The sequence below is a fragment of the Lactuca sativa genome, chromosome 2 (assembly GCF_002870075.4).
Source record: "Lactuca sativa cultivar Salinas chromosome 2, Lsat_Salinas_v11, whole genome shotgun sequence".
NCBI lineage: Eukaryota > Viridiplantae > Streptophyta > Magnoliopsida > Asterales > Asteraceae > Lactuca > Lactuca sativa.
The window spans coordinates 103,994,356-104,019,356 of NC_056624.2; the positions used below are offsets into that span (position 1 = coordinate 103,994,356).

Here is a 25,001-nt window from a genome sequence, read left to right on the forward strand (position 1 = left end):
GAATGAACCTGCGATAGTAGCCAGCTAGACCTAGAAATTGACGAATTTCAGTAGGTGTCTTTGGTGCTGGCCAGTTCTCGATGGCCTTAATTTTGGAAGGGTCCACGTGTATACCTTCTTCGCTAACAACATGGCCCAAAAATTCAACTCGCCGAATCCAAAATTCGCACTTGGAGAACTTTGCATAGAGCTTCTCCGATCGCAATGTTTCTAAGATTTTACGGAGATGTTGGCTATGTTCCTCTTTACTTCGAGAGTAGATGAGTATGTCATCAATGAAGACGATGACGAACTGATCCAAGTAAGGACGACACACCCTATTCATCAGATCCATGAATATTGTGGGCGCGTTAGTTAATCCGAACGGCATCACTACAAACTCGTAGTGCCCATAACGAGTTCGGAAGGCTGTCTTGGGAGCATCCTCCTCTAACACTCGTAGTTGGTGATATCCGGATCGTAGATCTATCTTCGAGAAGTAGTTGGCTCCTTGAAGTTGATCAAATAAATCGTCAATGCTGGGCAAGGGATAACGATTTTTAATGGTAAGTTTGTTGAGTTCTCTATAGTCGATGCACATGCGAAACGATCCATTCTTCTTCTTGACGAACAAGACTGGTGCTCCCCATGGTGAGAAGCTTGGTCGAATGAATCCCTTCTTGAGAAGTTCGTTAAGTTGACTGGAAAGTTCCTGCATTTCAGCCAGTGTCAGACGATAAGGAGATTTGGCTACGGGGGTAGCCCCTGGCACTAAGTCGATTCCGAACTCGACTTGGCGTTGCGGTGGTAAACCGAGAAGTTCTTCTGGGAATATATCAGGGAAGTCGCGCACTTCTGGGATGTTCTAAATGTTTTTCGTTTCTTGACTTGTATCAAAGACGTGTGCGAGGAATGCATGGTACTCCTTTCGCAAACACTTATGGGCTTGAATGCACGAAATGATGCGAAGGCTCGTACTAGGTTTGTCGCCATAGATAACTAAAGTTTCATTGTTAGGAAGGTTAAGACGGACTGCTTTTTCAAAGCACATGATGTTGGCGCGAAGAAGACTCAACCAATCCATACCGATGATAACGTCGAAACATTTAATAGGGACTGGCATGAGATCTATCTTGAAAGTATGGCCATCTAAAGTTAAGGTACAACCTACGTATATGCAGTTTGTACTCTCTGTTTTCCCATTAGCCATTTCTACCGTGAATGAACTATCTAATGCACATGGTTTTTGTTTAAGCAGGTGTGCAAATTTGTGACTTACAAAACTTCTCTCTGCTCCACTGTCGAAAAGATGCAAGCATATGAGTTATCGAGGAGAAACATACCAGTAACTATCGTAGGATCCGCTACCGCTTCCTCATGGCCTAGGGCCATAACTCTTCCTACCCCTCCAGCCATTCCTGCTTTAGGGCAGTTCCTCTTGTAGTGGCCCACTTCGCCACAACCGTAGCAAGCTTGGCCCATACCGGCGTTAGGAACCTGGGCGACCTGAGTTGTTGGAGCCTGGCAGAAACGGGCTGTGTGCCCCTTCCTGTTGCAGTTGGTGCATTGCATCTCCCTGCAAGGCCCACGGTGGTGGAAGTTGCATTTGTTGCACTTCGGGAGAGACCCAACATAAGTTTTTGCTGGTAAGGGGTTCGCAGGGACAACGGGAGTCACTGTGGCAGCATTGGTTGCCACAAGCTGTTGTCTCTTGGAGGATCCTTGCGAAGCCCTCCTTTTCCTCTTAGACCACCCTTTCTTGTTGTTGTCGGGTTTGGACTTTTGGGGTACGGGTGTAGGGATTGTTGCGTTCTGAGGTTTCCGGTGATCGATGAGAGACTGTGCTAGTTCCTTGGCACTATCAAAGGTAATAGGCCTGGAAGCTATCACGCTTGACTGGATCTGGGGCGATAGTCCCCAGATATATCTCTCTATCTTTTTGCTCTGGAGAGCAACCATGTCAGGGCATAAGTTCGCCAGATCACAGAACCTATTTGTGTAGGTCGTGATGTCAGATCCAACCATTTGAAGACCCCAAAATTCATGCTCGAGTTTCTGTACTTCACCTTGAGCACAATATTCTTTCATTAGCATGTCTTTCAACTTTTCCCAGCTGATGGAATACGCCACCACCAAGGTCAGATAGTTAACATGGCTGTTCCACCATGTTAATGCTCTGTTAGAGAAGGTACAAGCTGCAAACTTGACCTTGTTGCCCTCCTAGCAAGCACAGATTTCAAAGACGGACTCCATCTTTTCAATCCATTGTCTCAACACCATAACACCCCCAGTCCCATTGAAGTTGCGGGGTTTGGCGTTCGTGAAGTCCTTGTAGGTGCATCCCCGAGGATGTCCATCGCTTTCGCCGTGGTTCGAGGGAGGTGCACCTGTTCCTGATCCAATAGGGGCATGAGCGTTGATTGCTGACACAACAGCTGCAACTACTGCTATGAAAGCTTCCTGGAACATGTTGGCATCAAAAGGATTTGGTGGTTGAAGAGGTTCAGGTGGTGGTGGAGGTGGTGGTATCGGTGCATCGTTGCTTGGGTTATGTCTTGTACTTCTGCGTGGCGACATCTTTAACTATACGATTAAAAGATGACGACATGGATAAGAATAAATGAACAATAAATGTGTTTCATGGACTAACTCCCCATAGCCCAACAACAGAATGAATAGAATGACTAATGAAGAAGATAGCATTTGGATAATAATTTCCATAAGATTAGATATCTGTCAATAATACTGGAATTACAGATGTAACAAGTTCGGGAATAATGGCCTAGAAGTAGGCCTTACATCAACCAAGATGGAAAATTTTGACAAAATTAAGATTAGATCAATACCTAACAGATCTAAGATTTATAAAAACATGAAATTAAACCAAAGTTTTACATAAACTAGGTTATATCCAAAAGATGAGTCGAAGAGATTCTATCGGCGACGAGAACTGCTAGCATGAGTTCTTGATCCCGACAGTAGACGTTCCATGTCCCTCATATGCCTGTCAGCTCTCACTTGCTGAGCTCGAAGTTCCCTAACCTCAGCTTGAGTTTCAGCAAGTTCCCTCTGCAGATTTGCATTGCGGACCAGAGTCCTTTCATGAGCAGATTCTAGTTGGCGAATGTGGACAGTGTTAACGCCAGAGTTGGCTTCAATCTCCACGACCCGGTCAATAGTTGCCTGACCTAGTATCGTGTTTTTGGAAATTCTATGAACCATGATGGGTAGGACCCTGTCAGCAGAACCTCCTTCGGTGAGGTTGTAGAAACTTCGATCTCCATTGTAGGGAATGGGCTGACCTTGTTCCTGGCTCCATCTAGCCAAATTAGTGGCCCACAGAGGCGTGGGTCCTTGAAACACAGGGCGGGGGTTCAGGTTTGGGTTTTGAGCAGCTAGGGGTAGGTTGTTGACTTCAGGCTCTGAGTCAGAACTATCGGAAAAACCCTCAGCATGGTGATCATCCAAAGGGATTGGGTGATCATCTTATGGTTCTGCCTCTAGCCAACCAGCATTGCCTTGGTTTGGGAAGTACGGATCGCCATGGTGAAATCCAGCCATTTTAATCTACGCGAGAAAAGGGATATAAGAAATAGCTAAATAGACGAACTGACTAAGACAATTACAGTAAGACCAAATACCCCTATGGTATTTCTATATGGTTGTGTTGGTAAGTTTTTAGACTTGTTGCCATATCACAACCATTCTTGGGTATATGCTAATCACTCCTCGGACCAACATAGTTGATCAGGCTATGCCATTCCCAAGACTAACTATATATCCCCAGGCTTACTTGTGATATTCAACAATCATAATACTTTGTTCTTGTTATTGTGACACTGATTTTAGTATGAATGCAGGCACGTATACTTTGTTAAATATTTTATTATTTAAAAGTATAACTCTTAAACAGAGTGTTTTAATCCCGATGTATTTAAAGTTAGTATATCTTTTATGGGTTGATTACTTTATTCACTATAAACATTGCTCTGATACCAATCTGTCACACCCCAAAACCACGAACGGCGGAAACGTTCAGGGGTGGAGGACGTCATGTACAGTATCACAACAGTGTAATCTGATAAACAAGCAACAACATCATCCATTGCATTATAAGTAAAGTTTTAATACATGTGTTTTCTTTCATTGTAATAAGACACCAAAAATATACAATCAAAATAAAAGACGAGACTTGTCTGCTCCGTCTTCTCAAAACCTGGCCACCGTACCTGTCTACTGATGACCTGAGAATATAAGTTATTTTGAAAGAGAGTATCAGCTTTAAAGCTGGTGAATTCATAAGTAATTAAGGGTCATTGTCTTGCTTATGAAAATCTGTTATGAAGGCCATGTAAACCTTTAAATGAAAATGTTGATGTAAGTATGAAAACCCTAGAAAATCCCTTATTTTCTATCAGTTCGAGATGTAGTCTTCTACCAAGACCCAAATGTTTTGTTATGACAATGTAGTCTTCTACCAAGACCCGAATGTTTTGTAAGTAAATGATAGTTTTTCCTTTAATTGTTTAGTACTAAAGTACTTAGTCTAACTCATCGTTCATGTGAAAGTATCACAAAATAAAGTAAACAGGAAAATATACAATTGTAAGTGTTGTCACTGGGTACTAGGACTAACACAACATCGCATTAAGCGAAAAACGTAACCTAATGAACATCCGAAGATTGTCCAGAAAAAGTATTAATGTAAGTGTCATCGCTGGGTACTAGGAGTAACACAACATCGCAATAAGCGAAAGGTATAACCTTATGAACAATCGAAGATTGTCCACTTGTCCTTTGTAGCAGCAGCAGGTGGGTGGAGGGGTTAGCCCCCGGTTATCGATCTACCTAGTATATGTAGTAACCTTAGACCTCCGTAGATGGTCATCGACCACTGGTGCTAATCAGTGGGGTTCGGAATGGTAAGTCCCGCCGAGATATCCCATTGAACCGGGATAGGAAAGATAATTTACACAGAAAGTACTAATAAATCATCCTCGTAGTTCTAAGTACAAGTATCCAGGTAAGTGAATACAGGATAACGCACCTATGTAAAAGTGTTCCTGTATGGTATTCATGTATGTGTGTTCATGTAACAGGTAAGTATATGTAAACATATTCATGTATCAGGTAAGAATCTGTGTATGTACTCATGTATCAGGTAATGTACTAGTTATAGACTCATGAATGAACTGACTCTTGTGTGATTCCTTGTAATAGGAATAATGTTTGATATCTTCAAATTATCCCTATGATAATTTGCTGAATGGTAATTAGTTGTTCAAGTAGGTTTATACACTCTTACTACTCAAGGGTGTGAGAAACTAAATGAAAGATGTAAACTATAACATCAATACATATATAAGAATATAAGTGTATATGCATAGTTTAGTTCAAGAATGTAAAATGGTTTTGTAAGACATCTTATGGGTTTTGAACAATAATTAACAATGACTTGATGTCATTTTAATTAAACATTTCAAAAGTAAAACATTTGATAACAAATTATTTTTAAGATTTTAAAACCATTTCATGCATCACATTTTGTAGTATGTGAAATCTGTTAAATGACAAACACAGTTATAAAATACCTATCAATGATTTAATAACATGTTTGTTTCTACTTGTATTCCCCCCTCCCCCCATTTAAGCATTTAAAATCATTTAAAACATTGATTAGGGGTATGAACTCACCTGTAGTTGGTGGTTCGGATGAACTGGACGGTGTAGGATTGTTAGGTGTCAAGTGAGGACTTGTACACACACTATGATCCTAAAGAACTGTAATCACACATATATGCACTCAATTAGTCTCAAATTACTAATTGATAATGTTAAGACATCCTAGACATAATAAACACTTTATATAAGTGTTTTAAGCCCTAAGGATTGCATCTAAGCTATTGTGGGACAAGGCACTTGTGTTTAGGGTTCCAAAGGACCCCATATATGAGTTTACTCCCCATATACCATCACACATGGAGTTTACGGTTGTAAACTCTTGAGTTTACGGCCGTAAACTCCCAACCATGGGTGTATTGTGTGTTTTGAAGTTCCAAATGATTCCTAGAATTATTCCAACTTGGTGGTTAAATTCTTGGAAGGGTTTAAGGCATAGAAACACTCCATTTAGGAGTTTACGGCCCTAAGGCCATTTCCCTTAGAGTTTGCGGCCATAAACTCTTAAGTATGGGTGTTTTTGATGCTTTCAAGTCTCTTGCACATGTGGTATAGGTTCTAGGCTTTTATTCCAAGCATATGAAGACCCTTGACACACTTTGGTGTCCTTAAATCATGTTTACGGCCCATGAACCATGTCATGGCCGTAAACTCATCTTTAAATGTGTTATTGATGTGATTAAGGCCTTATATTAAATGGGAACAAGTCTAGTTAAAAGTCTAAGGCTTTAGGTGCCTTAAAAGCACCATTTTGAGCTTGAATTTGGAGTTCACGGACTAAGATACTCTTGGGCCGTAAACTCCCAAACTTGGGTGATTCTTGCTTGATTTCATGTCCCTAATACACATATAAATGAGTCTAATTCAGTAGCATAACACAAGGGTCGGTCTCGGCTTTGTTTCGGGAGTTTACCGCCCAAGAACACCTTGGGGAGTAAACTCCTAAATCTAGTGATTTAGCCTTCTAAATCATGTTATAAACACATATTAAGCTTTCTAACACTACTAGAAAGAGGTACTCACGATTTGGGATAAAAACCCGAAGTTCCGTGAGAGAGAAGATGGCTTTTCTCTAGTTGGAAATGCGAATAATGAATGAATTTGGTTCAGAATTCTATTTATAGTCCTGAGATATTTTTGGCAGAAAATATTTTTATTCCTGAAATGATCTCTAATATAATAGAGTGTTGTAATAACATTGTTGCACAAAACCCTAGTGCACCCACTCTCCTGATATTTCCTGAAGTGTAAACCCTGAATTACTCAAAATTACACGAAAAAGTCTGAAAATTAATTGTGATTGCTATAACTTCTATTGAAGTGATATAGTTTTTACAGAATGGAAATTTCGGGTTGTCACATATGTTGTGAAGAATTTCTTCTAGTGAAAGAACGTGTAGGAATTATGGCAGGTACATAAAACAAAGCAACAGATGAGAAGGCTGCAAATTATGCAACCTTATTGGCATCATAGGAGACTAATAACTCGAAGATTATCACTTGGATTAACAATTCTATAATTCAGCCTATTGGCACATAGTTGGGAAAGTATGATACTACAAAGGAAGTTTGGGATCACTTGGATAGACTGTACACACATTTTAACTTTTCAAAACAGTATCAAATTAGATTTTTATATTTGAGCCCTCCAACTGAACAGTTTGAGTACTCAAGATATTTATGATTCTATGTAAGATTTATGGGATCGGTTGGTTTTTACTGAACCGGATGACCTGAACACCTTCCAACTTTACATTACAAAAAAGGTTAAGCCTCGTTTGGTACAGTTTTTAATGGCTTTATGTTCTGATTTCGAAGGTCTACATAGATCTATCTTGCATCGTACATGTAACACCCAACTTTTTAACACAAGGTACAACTAAAATTTTGACTTGTTATTTATAAAAATAATGGGTGTACGGTTGCATTAAAAATCTAACACAATTAGTTATCAGCAAGATCAGTTCAAAGAAATTAAATCCTAGTCGGGTATCACCATCTCTCTTCTTCAATCCTTACTTCTTTAATAAATTTACGTGCAAAACATACATCACAAAAAGGATAAACTACAAAAAGCTTAGTGAGTATGCCTTATTACAAGACACATAATAATCATAACTCATAAATATACCAATCATTAAGGGTATAATTTTTTAAAATGCATTTATCAATTAAAGTTTTACAACTCAACCATTTTCTCTACTAATAATAGTAATGGTCTTACAACTACTGAAGCTGCCATTAGACTCTCACAAGATACTCATTCTCATTCCTTACTTTCTTTATACTTTTCCCATTTTCTCTTTCTACTCTTTCTTTCTCTCTCTCTCTCTCTCTCTCTCTCTGTCTCTGTATAAACATTCTCTTTCCTTTTTATTCTCTTATTCTCTCTGCTCATTTCTATACTCGTTGTTCTTCTTTCTCTCTACTCTTTCCATCTCAATTTATATACTCATACTCTATCCTTCTCTATCTATATGCTCATTCTCTATATCTCTTTATCTCTATACTCATACTTTATGCTCTTTCTCTATATACACTTACTCTCTTTTTATGGATCAATGCTCGTACTCTATCTCTCGCTATATCTCTATCTCTACCTATTCTCATATCCCTATCTTTATCTCTACCTCTATTTCTCTCCATATCTATATCTGTATCTATATGTATTTTTATATCTATCTCTATCTCTCTTTATATCTTTATCTCTATCTCTATATTCATAATTTCTTTTTCTCTCTTTTTACTCACGGTCGTTCTATCTCTATACTCATATTCTCTCTTTATACTCACACTCACTCTATCTTTATACTTATATTCTCTCTCTATACTGACGCTCGCTCTATCTCTATACTCATACTCTCTGTCTGTCAGTCAGTCTGTCTGTCTGTCTGTCTTTCTGTCTCTCTCTCTCTCTCTCTCTCTCTATATATATATATATATATATATATATATATATATGTGTGTGTGTGTGTGTATGTATGTATGTATGTATACTCGCACTCTTTCTATCTCTTTAAATCTCAATCATGCTAGGTCATCAACTCATATAACAATACTCTATTTTGTATCTCGGTAACACTCGCACCTTAATTTTTATAGTAATATATATATATATATATATATATATATATATATATATATATATATATATATATAGGTAGGTAGATTCAAATGTTTTTCACAACTATTGTGTGCTAGAATGCACCAATAGGAATTTAGTATTAATTATATGTATATTAAATGTTATCCATACTTATAACTCATTTTATGGATACTAATTAAATTCGTCATTAATGTCAACAATAATATTCTTTCAGAATAAATTCATATCTAGAAGAATGAGAGTGTATTGAAGCAGAATGAGAGTGTATTCATACAACTTTATTGTATTTTAAGTGATTGTGTCACACCCCAAAACCGGAACGGCGGAAACATTCTGGGGTGGATGACGTCATGTCGAGTATCACAACACATGCATTATAGTAATCAAAGTACAACAAAACATTGCATTAATAGTAATAATTTTACATGGTTTACATTTCAATGTATCAAGTAATACAAACAAATATAATAAGTACAACAAGATACTAAGCCATCTTCATCAACAGCTCCGGGAGTGTACCTGTCTAATTGCTGACCTGAGAATACAAGTTATTTGAAAAGCGAGTATCAGCATTTTTACAAATGCTGGTGAGTTCATAAGCATTTACTGACATTTCATTCAGATAACTTTATAAAGTAGTAGTTTAAGTGTTTACTGTGTATTAGAGTTCTTTCCAGAAAATCCTATATTTTCTGTAATAAAAGCAGCCTTCTACCAAGACTGGTCAGTGTTATGTGGTAAAAAGTAGTTTTCCCTTAATTGCTATCATTATCAAAATACTGAATTTGATTATTAAAGAAAGCAAGAGACCTTAGGGAAATACATATGCCTCAGCAGTGAGGACTGCTGACTAAGGCAAAGGAATCATAGACTCCAGGAAAGTATCGAACAAACGACACGCCTGGTTCAATCTAACAAATGGAGACACAGACCCCAGAAGGCACCAAATGAAAGGTACAACTGGTAAGGTCTAAAACAGTGAATACAGACCCCAGACAGTATCAAATGAAAGATGCGTCTTGTAAGGTCAAAACAGTGAATACAGACCCTAGACAGTATCAAATGAAAGATACGTCTTGTAAGGTCAAAACAGAGAATACAGACCCCAGACAGTATCAAATGAAAGATATGTCTTGTAAGGTCAAAACAGTGAATACAGACCCCAGACAGTATCAAATGAATGATACGCCTTGTAAGGTCAAAACAGTGACTCTGAAAATGAGATACCAGCATACAGTGTAAATTGCCAGCGAAATACCGTTACCTTAAGGCCAATGAATTATAAGGTAACCCGGGATACTCATAACCATACTGACTAGAGTACCAGACGCCCTACAAGCGTCTAAAATATGACATTTGTCACCCGTTGGCTTGGTAGGCGGGGACTGTAGCTAGCAGTCTGGGTGCGGGGTTGTCAATCCCGTATAGATCTATACACACAATGTCTGCTCTCCCTACAGGAGATTCTGGTTACCAACTAGACGACGGAGAAGGTCGTGTCCTGAAGATGCATCCCAAATAGTGGGCAGAGACTTCCAAATAGTAGGTAGTGTGTAAGTGCTGAACTAGAGGTAGAGACTTCCAAATAGTGGGTAGTGTGAGAGTGCTGAACTAGAGGTAGAGACTCTTAACTGAATTGACTAGAGCATTCCTGTATGTACATACTCATATACATAATATATAACTAATGAATCAAACGACCTTCGGACGGCCATCCGATCCCACCAGACCACATCTCAACGAAGAAAAGGAAATAGGGCGGACGAGCCTTCCTAAGTCTTTCAAATCATTATTTATATGTACCTATACAAGCATAGAGATACATCTATCTACGACTGAGTGTGTATCAAGTAGAAGTGATTCTTGTGAAGTAGGAGTGTCTAATGAGTGAAGTAAGAGCGGTCACATGGGAAGTAAGAGTGTCGAACAAGTATAAGCGTATCACGAAGTAGAGACAACAATAAGTAAAGTAAGAGCGTCTATCAGGTATAAGTGACTACAAGTATAAGTGAAATAGAGACAATAACAGGTATAAGCGTTTCAAGAAGTGAAAGCGTTACCAAGTGGGAGTATAAAATAAGTATAAGCGAAGCAGCAGTAACTAACAAGTAAAAGTATACGTTGTGAAAGAGAACTTTGATTAAAATCTTGTAAAACCTTTATAAAGTAGTTTAAAGTGAGTTTTAAATAAAGCAGTATAAATAAGAGTCTTGAAACAAACGAAAAACCTTTTTGAAAACCATTATAATGTCCTACTCGGTAAAACAGTATACAGTGTGGTAAAATCTTGTGCATGCGAGTTATCAATCACATGTGATTGATATGATAACTGGCATGTTTAACTTGTATTCCCCCCCTATAAAACATGTGAAAACATTTAAAAGGTTCATTCAGGGGTATGAACTCACCTGGTGTAAGTAGGTCCGACGAAGGTGCCGTTTGGGCGTTCGGTGTCACGTAAGGACTCGAACACACACAATGACCTATTTAATATATGATAACATATCTTCACATACAATTAGTATATTTAATACTAATTAAACAAGTATACGCGCTCAAAGGAGCGGAAAACACTTTGGTTAAGTGTTTGGGGTGTCCCGGGTAGTGTCTAAAGGTGTGTATGGCTTAGGAATGGAGTTTACTATCCGAGAGTAAACTCCCAAAGCTATGTTTGCGGCCCAGGGACTACTCACCATGAGTTTATGGCCGTAAACTCATGGTGAGGGGTTCTAGTGTGTTTTAAGGCTTCTAACTTGTTCATGGAATTATTCTAGGTCCAAAACTATATAGTATGAGTGAGTTTAAGGTCTTTAAGGGCATTAAAATGGAGTTTACGGCCCATGGACAACTCCTAAGGGAGTTTACGGCCGTAAACTCTTATTCTTTGAGTTCATTGAAGTTTCAAGCCCCTAATACCTTGCTAGTAATTTATAATGATAGTCTAAGGCCATTTGGGGGGTAAAAACTAACATTTTGGCTTGGTTTGGGGAGTTTACGGCCTTGACACATGTCTGGGCCGTAAACTCCTTTTAATCCTCCAAATCCTTATGTTTAAATGATCTAAACCCAAGAGGATAAGCCCCTAATTTATGTATGAAGTCCAAGGGTGGTTTGGGAGTGTTTTTGGGGCTTTTTGCAAGGTTTAGAGGTGTTTACGGCCTTGGCATATGCCTGGGCCGTAAACTCCATTTTACACCCTAAATCCTTGTGATTTAATGTTTAAACACTCCTAGGCTAATCCCTTCATTTATTTCCAAGCCTTTAGAGACATTTTGGGGTCATTTTGGCCTCATTTAAGGTGTTTACGGCCTAAGGAGGAGCTTAGGCCGTAAACTCCATTCTAACAGCTTCTAAGTCCGATTTTTGGGCTATAAATACAAATCATAATGTTTAGAATAAGCTAGGGTAAGCGGACTTACGATTTGGAAGCGTTTGGTTGCGGATTCGGGGCGAAAACGAGTCTAGAGAGAGAGTATAGAGAGAGAGAGGGTAAAAAGTCTCCAAATGGAGTTTACTCCCCTTTATATATGGGTGGGAGTTGGAGCTCAGTGGAATTCTACCCAATATTGCCGTTAAACGGGGCTTTTGGTCGCGCCCGATTTAGTGGTCGTAATAATAAAAACTAACTTTTCCAATTAAATGGAAATATGTATTATGTGTTTTTATTTCCTTTTATCACGACTTAACGGCATATTAAATGTAAACAAATGGAATGTTTATTAAATTGACAAACTCTAATTAACGGAACTTTTATAAACTGGAATATTCCGTTAACAGTAACGGGGAAATGTAACGGAACAACTTGGGTTGTCACAGATTGAGTCTTGAAACAAAGTACGAACTCATATATAAAAGCCTAGATGCAAATTCATTCTGAAAAAATGTTATTGTTAGCATTAACGACATATTTAATTAGTTTCCATAAAAAGAGAATTATAATTATGGATATCATATAATATACATATAATTATTGAAATCATTTAATATCTATAATTATTTAATTAAATAATTATTTAATTTACTAAATTTCTATTGGTGTATTCTAGCACACAATAAATATAAAAAACAAAATAACCTAGCCCTATATATATATATATATATATATATATATATATATATATATTCCACTCAAAGTCACTTATCAATGCATCATTTAATACTGTATTTTATATCTCAACTGTACTCACTAAAAGTATAATGCTTTGCTATACATCTTATTTACTTTGTCTATTTACTCAAATAGAAATAAAGTACTACATTTCTTATTTCTCCACTTAATGTCTCGTATGACATTAGATAGTTATAATTATAAATTAAAACATTTACTCAACTCATATGATAATAATAAATAAAAATTCAGATATTATACTCTACTATGAACATACCCAATAATTATCACATATCTATGATAACAATTATTTAAATAAAGATAAGGTTACTCACTTTGTTAGTTACTGAAGACTAACTATTATTCTGGCCTCCGCTTTAACACTGCTTTCAAATAATCACTTGTCTAACCCTATTTAAACAGTATATCAAGTTCATTAGAACTTGTCTAATCTCATCACTATATCCATTATAATGACCAATTATCTGATAACTAACTAGAATCGGTAACCATTTGTCACCAAGCTAGTCATGTTTTCAAATACAATCACCTAACGGCTTAACCCCGCAAGCCGTTAACTCAATCGACAAATCTTGGAAAAATAGAGTATTTAACCTAAAATGACCATATTAACATTTAAGAAATCACAGGGTTCGTAATAGCATCATATCATGAAATACCGTAACACACACTCGAGTTTATCAACCCTTTATGAAATATCATAATAACGTACTTATGTAATAACAGGATAAAAGATACCTCATATAATCCCGTAACAAACCCTTGCATCCCTCGTACTCTCGTATATTGCTCTGATTATAAGCCTACAGGAACACCTCTCGATCTATTCCCCCGACCACATGTTCCAAAATTTCTAAAATGTCGGAAATGGCTCATATTTATATGATTGACGCGTCGCACCATGGTGATGAGGAGAATTCGGTCTTTGCCACGTGCTTATTGCCTAAGTACATGTCGTTCTATAATCGTTACATGTCCTCGTGACTTACTACCTTTCCATGTCGTGGTGAGGACTACACTATGCGACAAAGAGTCTCCATTGACCGTTTGAATTTGACTTTCGTTAAAATAGCAAAATACTTTCATCGCAATTTCGAACGAACATAACTTCCTCATATGAACCCCTTTTTGATAAACTTTATATCCACATAATCATCTCAGAGTGAACTATAACTTTCTTTTACTAACTATTATTCATTATCATTCGTTAACAACTATTATAAAAATAGGAGTCATAGTACACCTTTACCAACTGTTGATTCAGTTGTTCACGAGTTAATTGCTAAAGAAACTCGTACAAAGTCACATGTGTAACAAATCTAATTCTGCTACTACTCTAGGTGTCTTTGATGTTCCTCAACGACCTTAGAACTCTAATCAAAATTGTCATAGAGTTGTATCTGATGAGCGTGACTTCTACAAAAAGAAAAACTTTTGGAAATATTTGGGCTCCTTGCTATTGAGCAAGGTAAATCAGTTGCAACAACAAATTAGACCATCTGCACAGTTTCAACCTCCACAACAAAATTGACCTTCTGGACAGTTTTCACCACACCATCTTTTATACCTTTTTGTCTAACATAGTTCATTATTGTCATTTCACCTTCAGTAGAGCCTGAAACTATTGTTATATCGCCATCAACTTTGGATCCTCGGGTTGCTGAAAAGTTCAGACAGTTCCTTGCCTCCAATCCTACTACCATGGTAGCATCCACATCTCACTTACATTTATCAACATCTAATACTTCATGTATTCCTTCATCATTATGGATATCAAATTCTAGTGCATCTCAACATATGTCACCACATTTTTCATCTTTTATTTCGTTATCTTCTGGTTCGCCTGTTTTTGTTATGCCTACTACTGTTACACCTATGTCAGTAGAAGATGTTGGGTTTTTTTATTCCTTATATATCTTTGACTGATGTCTATTATATTTCCACGCTTTCATGCCTCAGTCAATCAGATGTGTAAGTATGGCTAGTGGGTCTTCTTCTTTGATTCACTATGTTGTGTATAAGATCAACAATCTCAAATGGTGATTGGGATTGGCCGTAGACTTGGGGGGCTTTATGTTTTAGAGCAACTACTAGTGCTTAATGTTGTAGCTTCTAGTGTTGATTTTTCATCTTTTTGTTTAAATAAATCGTCCTCAGAATTTTATCTTTAGCATTCTTGTCTAGGTCATGTGTTTGCATCTCATTTATAGTTTTTATCTTTTACTAGTATGTTAGGTCTTTTTAACAGTCATGATATTTTTTATTGGTGTGTTTGTAAACTACGAAAATTTTATGCTCTTCTATTTAATCAAAGTGTCACCAATTTTTTTGCTCCTTTTGATCTTGTACATTTTGATGTGTGGGGTCCCTCATCGATTTCCTTTAAAGGAGGATCCTTTTACTATGTTTCCTTTATAAATGATTACATTCGTTATATGTGGGTTTATCTTATGAAGCGTATATCTAATTTTCTTCACAATATATAGCCAATTTAGAGTTCATGTTAAGACTCAATACTCTGCTTTCATAAAATGCATCCATTGTGATTGAGAGTGTAATATACTTTAAATGGTTTTACTCAATTACTTGAATATGATGGTACTATGCACGAATTATCACGTATAGATACCCTTAGCAATGTTGTATTATATAAAGAAAACATTGTCACGTTGTTGAAATTGCACCATTCTTGCTTTATCCACTTAGGTGCTTAGTATCTTTAGGGGAGAATCTGTTCTTACTGCTACATATGTCCTTAATTTCATTCCCACTGCACACAATTATGGGATGTCTCCCTATGAAAAAATGTATGGAAAACTTCTTGATTATTCTTTATATCATGTATTTATGTGTACATGTTTCTTACAACCTCACGTTGAGCGAACCAAGTGGTCTCCAAAATCTACTCTATGTTTGTTCATGGGATATGGTATTGGTAAAAAAGGATATTGATATTACGACCTGACAAGTCAAAATTTGTATATTTCTCGACATGTCACATTTTTGGAACACGTTCCTTTCCATAACATTACTATTCAGTCACACAACGTGACTTAGTCAGAAGTTCAGGCTATTGATCCAGTTAGCTTTAACAATGATGATGTTTCTTCTAATGCTTCTGCTACTTCAGATATCCTTCCAAATTCTTATCACACACCCGCTATTGTTTAGGATACCCTACTTGCTTAGGATCCCCATCATACTCAAGATCCCCCACCATCAAGACGTACTCGTACTCAAAAGTCCACCAAGCTTCTAGAATTTATATACTTCTTTTACTCGACAACCTTTTCCTCCTTTATTGGGAATATACCTCGTCTCTATAAACCAACATCCTACAAAGAGGCCGTCTCTAACCCTCTTTGGCAAAACGCTATGGTTAAGGAACATACATTTGTTTATCAAATTCATACATTGGATTTGGTTCTGCTCCCACTTGCAAAACACATAACTAGTTGTAGTTGAGTATATAAGATCAAAACGAGGTATGATGCGTGTATTGAATGTCATAAAGGAAAAATTGTTGCAAAAGGACACTTGCAAGAATATGGTATGGATTATGAAGATACTTTTGATCTAGATGAAAAAAATGACAACTCTTTGCACTCTAATTGTTGTTTCTTCTATTCGATAGTGGAAGATCTATTAGATGAATGTCAAGAATGCAGTTTTGAATGGTGATCTTCATCAAGAGTTATACATGTCTGCTCCACAAGGTATTACTCACCGTCCAGGTGAAGTTTGTCGGCTTCGGAAAGCATTGTATGGTTTAAAACAAGCCCTCGTGCTTGGTTTGAGAAATTTTCTACAATAATTACTTCCCTTGGTTTTCAATCTCGTTGTCATGATGTTGCTTTGTTTCATAGATGTACAATTTCATGTCAGATCCTTCTTTCCTTCTATGTTGATGATATGATTATTACTAGCGATGATCATGATGGTATAGAGTCCTTGAATTGTGATTTGGCTAACCATTTTGATATGAAAGACTTGAGATTACTATGTTATTTCTTGGTGATTGGAGTTGCACAATCTCCAAAAGGTTATCTTTTATCTCAGATGAAGTATATCTCGGATTTGTTTAAACACACACGACTTTCGGATAGCAAAACAATTAATACCTGTCTAAAGTGTAATGCAAGTATTCTCTAACTAACGATTTTCCTTTCTCATATCCGAGTCTTTATCATACCATTGTTGGGATTTTTGTCTATCTTACCATCATTAGACCAAATATTGTTCATGCAGTTCATGTGGTTAGCTACTTTTTCACTACTCCTTCCATGGTTCATTGGGGAGTTATTCTTCGTATTTTGAGATATCTTCTGGTACTCAGTTTCGCAGTGTGGTGTTTTTTTCCAATTCATATCTTGAGTTGCATGCCTATAGTGATGGTGAATGGGATAACAATGTTTATGATTATAAGTCTACTACTTGGTATTATATGTTTCTTGGAGATTCATTGATTTCATGGAATTGTAAGAAACAAGATGCTGTGTCTCGATCTTCTACAAAAACTGAGTATCTAGCTATAGTGTTGCTACTTGCGGGATTGTGTGGCTGCGATGGTTTCTTGCAGACATGGGTATCCATATTTCTTAGCCAACCCTGAGAGTGAGGTAATGATTGTTAAAAATTATGTGTTTCATGAGCGTACAAAACATATTGAGAAAGATTTTCATTTCACTCATCACCACTTTCAGCTTGGGACTATTTTTCTTCCTTATGTTCCATCCATATTACAGATTGTTGATATATTTACAAAAGCCTTGACTGTTCATCGGTTTCTTTTTTTGTTTGACAAAATATCAATGCTTATTGTTGTCGTATTATGAGTTTGAGGGAGATGTTGTTAGCCTAATAAATCTATTAGGCATTTTTTTGGTTTGGCCCCTTTAGTTTTTTTTAGCTAGGTTTAACCTAATTAAACTTTCCTATTTATATAGTATTTTCATTTCATTGTAATTTGACTACTTATTTCAATAAATAAACCCTAATAATATTTTGTTTATAGTTTACATTGATTTTGATTATTTACAATCAATTTATAATCATTTGTTTAATTAGTCAAAATTTAATATATTTTATAGAATCTTGTTTAAATTGAAACTTCTTGAATTCGAATAACAATGAAGAATATGTGAAGGTAGAAAGTAGAAACACATGAAGTAGATGGTTAAAGATAAGCCTGAAAATGCTTTGTTAAATTCGTGGTTGTCAAAATCGCGATCCTGATACGATCGTACGATCCTACGATCCTAGGTATGAAAAACAATCCGGATCGTAAAAGGATCGTATTTGGGGTAGGATCGTAAGATCGTAGATAGGATCGTAGGATCGAGATCCGATCCGATCCTACCTTCCTTTGATTTTTTTATTTTTATTTATTTATTTTGCAAATGAAATTTTTTTACCATTTTATGTCTTTTACCTTTTACCAATTTATCATTTATCATTTGTATTGTGACTTATGACTAATATTTTGAAGTTTTTATAACTTTTGAACAAAAAATTGATTGTTTGAAATATTTTTCATGATTAAAAATTATAAATTAAAATTCTATTTTATTTTGTGGGATCTTACAATCCCGATCTTACAAACCCAAAAACGATCCTATATAGGATCCCGATCTTGATAACCTTGGTTAAATTAGAAGTTTTAGGAACCAAAAGTGCAAGAAGACATTGTTTTAGGGTCACCCTGCAAAATATCATACATATGTACCGAATCAAAACTTTTCAAATAATACATGGAGAAAATTTTAAATTTGGACAATATTTATTTTATACCAAAGACAGCGGCTACTTTTGGGTATTAATAAAAATAGTTTTACGTACTACCGGTTAAACAATTGGCTTTTAGTTTTGAAATAGAGACACTTTCCATATTTCAACGCCTCGAATTTGTATATAAATTAACATATGCGATACCCATCATACCACACGATATACAGTTATAGTCTTATAGACCCTCAATTCCATCTGAAATCAACATAACATAGAGAAAGAGAGATGTATGATGACAGTGAGAGAAAGTGTCACCCTCTGTTACAAGGTGAGAGAGATGAATACTACAAAAACGGAAGCTTTTCTTCATCAGAAATGGCGACTCTGAGCAGCATATGTGACGTCATCGTGCAACCACTCCCGTTGAATTCTCTTGATGATCATGGCAACAAAGTGGAAGAAAGCATCCGTTCATTCGCGACTGCTTCTGGTTCTCTATACCCGATACCTAATAAGGTAACATCAACCTAACTCTTCAACATATCATCAAATTCGATTCCCTTTGTTTTTTTTTAATCAAATTGAAATTGATCAAAGTGATGGAATTGGAAACAGGTAGTTCATCTTTTGAAGACGAAGGCGTTTCTTGAAGCAATGATGGTGGTGAAATTGGTGTTAACACTTCTTTCCACAAGACTGGGTACCCTTTTACTTTCTGGAACTCTTTGTCTTTCTCATAAATGGCCATACGTACACAACTTCTCAGAAATTCCGCTAGACAAGAGGGAGAAGATTGTTCAGAAATGGTTTGAGCATAGGTTTCTAACGCCTATCAGACTCGGATTTGTGTTCATCAAGACACTCTGCCTTTTGGTGTTCTTCACTCAGGTGATCTCTTCTTCCTTTTTTCTGTTTTGTTAATTGTTTTCTTGTTAATCCCAGATTTTAAAAGTAGATAATTCTTATCGTAATCTTGCAAAAGATACATAGTACACACTTTTAATGCAAAACAATATGAGATAAGTATGACCCACATATTTGATGGGTCAAAATCAATAATTTGGAGTATGAAAAGACTGTCTAAGTTGTTTTTAATTAGATTAAGTTTTTTGCTATAAAATACGTACACAACTAGTACCTTGAACAATTATGATTTTATTTCAATACACGGCAAGAGAATTGTTAAAATTCCATACGATACTCCAAGGACCACTTTCGTTGTCATCTTCATCAATACCCTAAGCATTCGTAGAGGCCTTGTCAACATGTAAACGAAAATATAAAACATCATTTGATCAAGATTTATAAAAAATGGTTATTCTTCAAACAAGAGTTGGCCTACACCAGCTACAGGTAAGAATAAACTGGGTACATAAATAATATCTATACTTAAAACACACCGTTCAAGTCTAATTATTGATATGTAACAAAAATTTAGTAAAGATTTAACATTTTCAAATAGTTTCTTCACTTCGAAAAGGAATTAACATATGATTTTTCATCTAACATGATATATTCCTGAAATTTCTTAACAGGTTGGTAAGAAAGCAGATAATCCTGCATGGGAAGCCATCGGCTACCACGTAGACATTAACGAAGAACACCCAAAAAAGGAGCAAAACAAGCGCCCTTTGCAGAAAGGAATGGTGGAGATCATGAAAGAAACCGATCAAACCCTCGTGCATTCTCTCCTTCAAAAAGGCCTGGATGTGACCGAAGAACTTAAAGAGAACATTTGCAAAATAAAATGCGATGTTGTAATTATTGGCTCTGGTTGTGGTGGTGGCGTTGCAGCTGCCATACTTGCAAAATCCGGGAAGAAAGTTGTGATTCTTGAAAAAGGAAACTACTTTACTCAAAAAGATTATTCAAAACTGGAAGGACCTTCTTTGGATCAACTCTATGAATCAGGAGGAATACTTCCTACACTCGATGGGAAAGTAATGATCCAAGCTGGATCAACAGTTGGAGGTGGTTCAGCCGTGAATTGGTCAGCTTGCATTAAGACACCACAATCCTTGCGAAAAGAATGGGCTGAAGAACACAACATTAAGTTATACGAGAGCCATGAGTACACTTCTGCAATGAACAAAGTGTGTGAAAGAATCGGTGTTACTGAAAAATGCACAAAAGAAGGGTTCCAGAATCAAGTTCTTCGTAAAGGGTGTCAGAATCTTGGCCTAAAAGTCGATTCTGTCCCACAAAACGCATCAGAGAATCATCACTGTGGGACTTGTTGTTATGGCTGTAGATCAGGAGACAAAAAGGGAACCGACTCGACTTGGTTGGTTGACGCAGTCGATCATGGAGCTGTGATCATAACCGGATGTAAAGCCAAGAAATTTATGCTAACAAGAAACCAAAACGGGAAGAAAAGAAGAAAGAAATGTTTAGGAGTAATTGCTCAAGTTTTAAACGATAAAATCTTGAAAAGATTACACATCGAGGCAAAGGTGACAATTTCTGCATGTGGGTCTCTTTTAACGCCGCCTCTAATGATATCAAGTGGTCTGAAAAACCCTAATATTGGCAAGAATCTTCATCTCCATCCTGTTGCAATGGCATGGGGATACTTTCCCGAAGGTGAAACCGATCTTACTGGAAAAAGCTACGAAGGGGGGATACTGACATCTGTTCATAAACCAGGGTCCGAAGAGACATACATCTTGGAAGTCCCAGCTTTAGGGCCTGGATGTTTCGCTGGTTTAACTCCATGGGTTTCAGGGCAAGACTTAAAGGAAAGGATGCTGAAATACTCTCGAACTGCTCATGTGTTTTCATTGGTGAAAGACCGTGGATCCGGTGAAGTGACGTCAGCAGGAAGAATAAGTTATAAATTTAGCAAATTCGACAATGAAAACATCAAGAAAGGGTTGAGACAAGCGTTAAGGGTGTTGATTGCAGCTGGGGCTGTTGAAGTGGGTACCCAAAGAAGCGATGGACAGAGATTGAAATGCAAAGGGACAAGTGAAGAGGAGATCGAGGAGTTCTTGGAGACAGTAGATGCTGTACCTGGTCCGATGTCAATGGTGAAAGATTGGAATATTTATTGTTCGGCTCATCAAATGGGGAGTTGCAGAATGGGGAAAAGTGCGAAGGAAGGTGCAGTGGATGAGAATGGAGAGAGCTGGGAAGCGGAGGGACTTTATGTTTGTGATGCGAGTATTCTACCGAGTGCTGTTGGTGTGAATCCCATGATCACAATCCAATCAACTGCTTATTGTCTTGCGGAAAGAATTGCAGATATCTTTAGATAAATGGATGTATGAAGTTGATTAATGGAAGAAGTGATGAAAAAAAATGGTTATTTACCACATTGTATAATGGTCATTAGCATTTTAGCTAATGTATTCATACAATGTTTAGTATTACCTAGGGTGAAATGACCATTATACAGTTTGGTGTATATGAAGTAATTGGTTCATGATCATAAAAACATGCTAGAAAATTACCCAAGGTCTTGATATAAAGTATAAACCTATCTTGATGACATGTCCAGTTTTCCCTAATGTGAGCTCCACATGCCATTCATTAATGGTGGAAGTGAACAAGCGCTAACGTCATGGACTAGTGATGCAGCAAATGAAAACTACAAGGACCAGCCATGTCAGAAGTTAAATAGTAGGACCAAATGTGTGAATTTGAGCAAACCACAAGGATCTGAAATTTACTCTTAATTTTATAAAGCAGTTTTAGTATTTTAAAAGAAAATTTTTTTTGAAATATAAATCTCGGTTGAAAGGTTTAAATTTAATTAAAAAAGACAAAACTGCACAAATGGTCCATGTGGTTAACACAAAATTGACACTTTAGTCCAAAAAAGTTTGGACTAGCACCAGAAGTCCAAACTTTTCATTTTGTTGCGATTTTAGTCCATTTTGCTTTGAACTTTTTTATAATGACGATTTGGCCCTTGTTTTTTTATTAATTTAAATATTTTTATGATTGAAAAAAAATAAAAAAATAAATTAAAAAGATCTCTCTCTCTCATCGTCTTCTTCATTCTATCTTTTTCCTCTAACTCAAACCACAAACACTATTCATATACAGATACACACTGAAATTTAAAAAAAAAACACATTATTGTGGATCGATACATATAAATCAAACTCATACTCTCTAAAATTAAAAAAAAAAAAAATAACCAACAATCGATCTGAAGTTTAAAAATTTAGAACCACAAACTTTGTTAACCCCTTTCTTCTCTTATATCATTTGCGTGTTTGCTTTCCCTCCTTCCATCTCGTGAATCGCAGTTAAACCTTTTCCTATCTAAGATCGATCATATCTCTCAAGGATCCTCGTATTTCCTTTAATTAAGGTGCATATGTGTAAATTATAGCTAGAATGTGTTGGTGGTTCCAATTCACGTCAAAAATCAGAAATCAAACAAGCACTCGTTCATGATGAAATCAAAGACATATCCATACCTAATTAAATCAATGGAGGAAATCGCCTAGCCTTGTTCTCCACCACGACACCACCAGAAAACCGCAAATGGGAGCACTCGATTAAATTCCCCCCGGGAATCTATGACCATCGGAGTTCACCGAATCTAGGGTTTGTTCGTCACCAGAGCTAGGATTTTCTAGAGTTCGTTTAGGCGGCGGCGGCTTGGCTATCTCCGACTAGGACATCCATCGGGGTTCATATCATCATAATGGAGACGCCGATGAAGTTGGTGGCCCGATCTCTGTTTGTGAAGGGGACCAATATCGGAGGAGAGGGATAGTCGATTTTGCAAGATCTGACCATCTCCGTAGATCCAATAGGCGATTTCTTCTAGAAGCAGTATGTGCAAATGATGGCTGAATGCAAAGGTTTCTTGAATAAATGGTGGCCAAAGGAGGAAGCAAATTGTGGGAGGAGGCGACTATTTGTTAGAGGCAAAGGGATGTTTTTTGAAACTGTACGGAAAGAGAGAGAGAGAGAGAGAGAGAGAGAGAGGAATTTTATTTTTGTATTATTTTTAATTGTTTTTAATAAATGTAATAAAAGAAAAATAAAAAAATAAAATAATAAGGGGCAAATTCGTCATTATAAAAAGTTTCAAAATTTTTGGACCAAACTTGCAAGAAAATGAAAAGTTTGGACCTCTGGTGCTAGTCCAAACCTTTTTGGACCAAAGTAGCAATTTTGAGCTAACCACAGGGACCATTTGTGCAGTTTAGTCATTAAAAAACTACGATCCTAGCTAAATTTAATCATTTAGCTAAAAAATGGTTACTAGTCAACGTTAATGAAGGTTTTGTCGCTATCGTGAACTTGTTTCCAACGATCGACAAGTCAATACAGAACAACGTAAGATTCTTGTTACAATATTTAAACAAAATCCTATCCTTAAATTCTAGGTTCATATGATGAACAAGATTTGAAGATCAGTTTCTTTTCTTTTTCCTAACGATCTTTTAGGATGAGTTATGAGATTTGATTCATCTTCTAATTTATAGATGGCGTTTGTACTTTTGATATAACAAATATAAAGGAGAACAAGTTGGTTAACATGGAGGTTCCTAATCATTAATGAGACTAGAACGTAAAACCACATAGTTCAATATTTTAATAAAACTGATAGAAACTAAAAAAATCAAAATACTAATTGTGGGTTTGGATCAGGTCAAAATGTAGCAAAACAATTCCTACAATTGTACTCAACGATGTCTTATATTTTGATATATTTTCACATTTATAGCAAAATTATTGAAATCGTCCCTATAGTTTGATTAAAATTGCATGTTTGGTCCCTAACTTTTATTTTGCACTCGGATCATCCGTATGGTTTGACTTTATTTCATTTTTAGTCCCTCTTGTTTGGTCAAAATTGCACATTTGGTCCCTAACTTTATGTATGCAAGGGACGAAAAACTCAACAAAATAAAACCATAGGGACGATCCGAGTGCAAAAGAAAAGTTAGGGACCAAACGTGCAATTTTGACCAAACCATAGGGACGATTTTAGTAATTTACTCTATCATTATTAATACTTTATAATACTGAGAGTTTGAAACAATAAAAAAACTTATCGTGGAATCACGAAACAATCAAAAAAGTGAAAATTTTCACTCTTAAATATTAACAAACATTCAATAGCTTTGATGATCATGAAATAAGTATTAACAAACAATAATTAAAAAAATAGCAATGATCGAATGCAATTTAACCTATGGTCTACATTGAACTAAATTACTATCATATCAATACGGTGACTTTAATGCTCATAAAATTGAAAATATAACTTCCACATATTTTTAGTGCTCACAAAGTTAACAAAGTAAAATAACTTATCGGCGGTTGCAACAACCAATAGACAAAATTAGATCGACAACTGTGAAGGGTTGAAACGTCATGTACTGTGAAACGGCCTTGATGAATTATTATTCA

The 25,001-nt window shown here is 36.4% G+C and overlaps 1 protein-coding gene across 1 annotated transcript; it reads left to right on the plus strand.

Moving 5' to 3' along the window:
- Window positions 1-18,797: 18,797 nt before the first annotated feature.
- Window positions 18,798-22,112, plus strand: LOC111886328 (long-chain-alcohol oxidase FAO1). Its single transcript, XM_023882563.3, has 3 exons — window positions 18,798-19,136; window positions 19,236-19,508; window positions 20,156-22,112. The coding sequence occupies exons 1-3, from the start codon at window positions 18,906-18,908 to the stop codon at window positions 21,875-21,877; spliced, it is 2,226 nt and encodes a 741-aa protein (XP_023738331.1). The 5' UTR covers window positions 18,798-18,905; the 3' UTR covers window positions 21,878-22,112.
- Window positions 22,113-25,001: the final 2,889 nt, after the last annotated feature.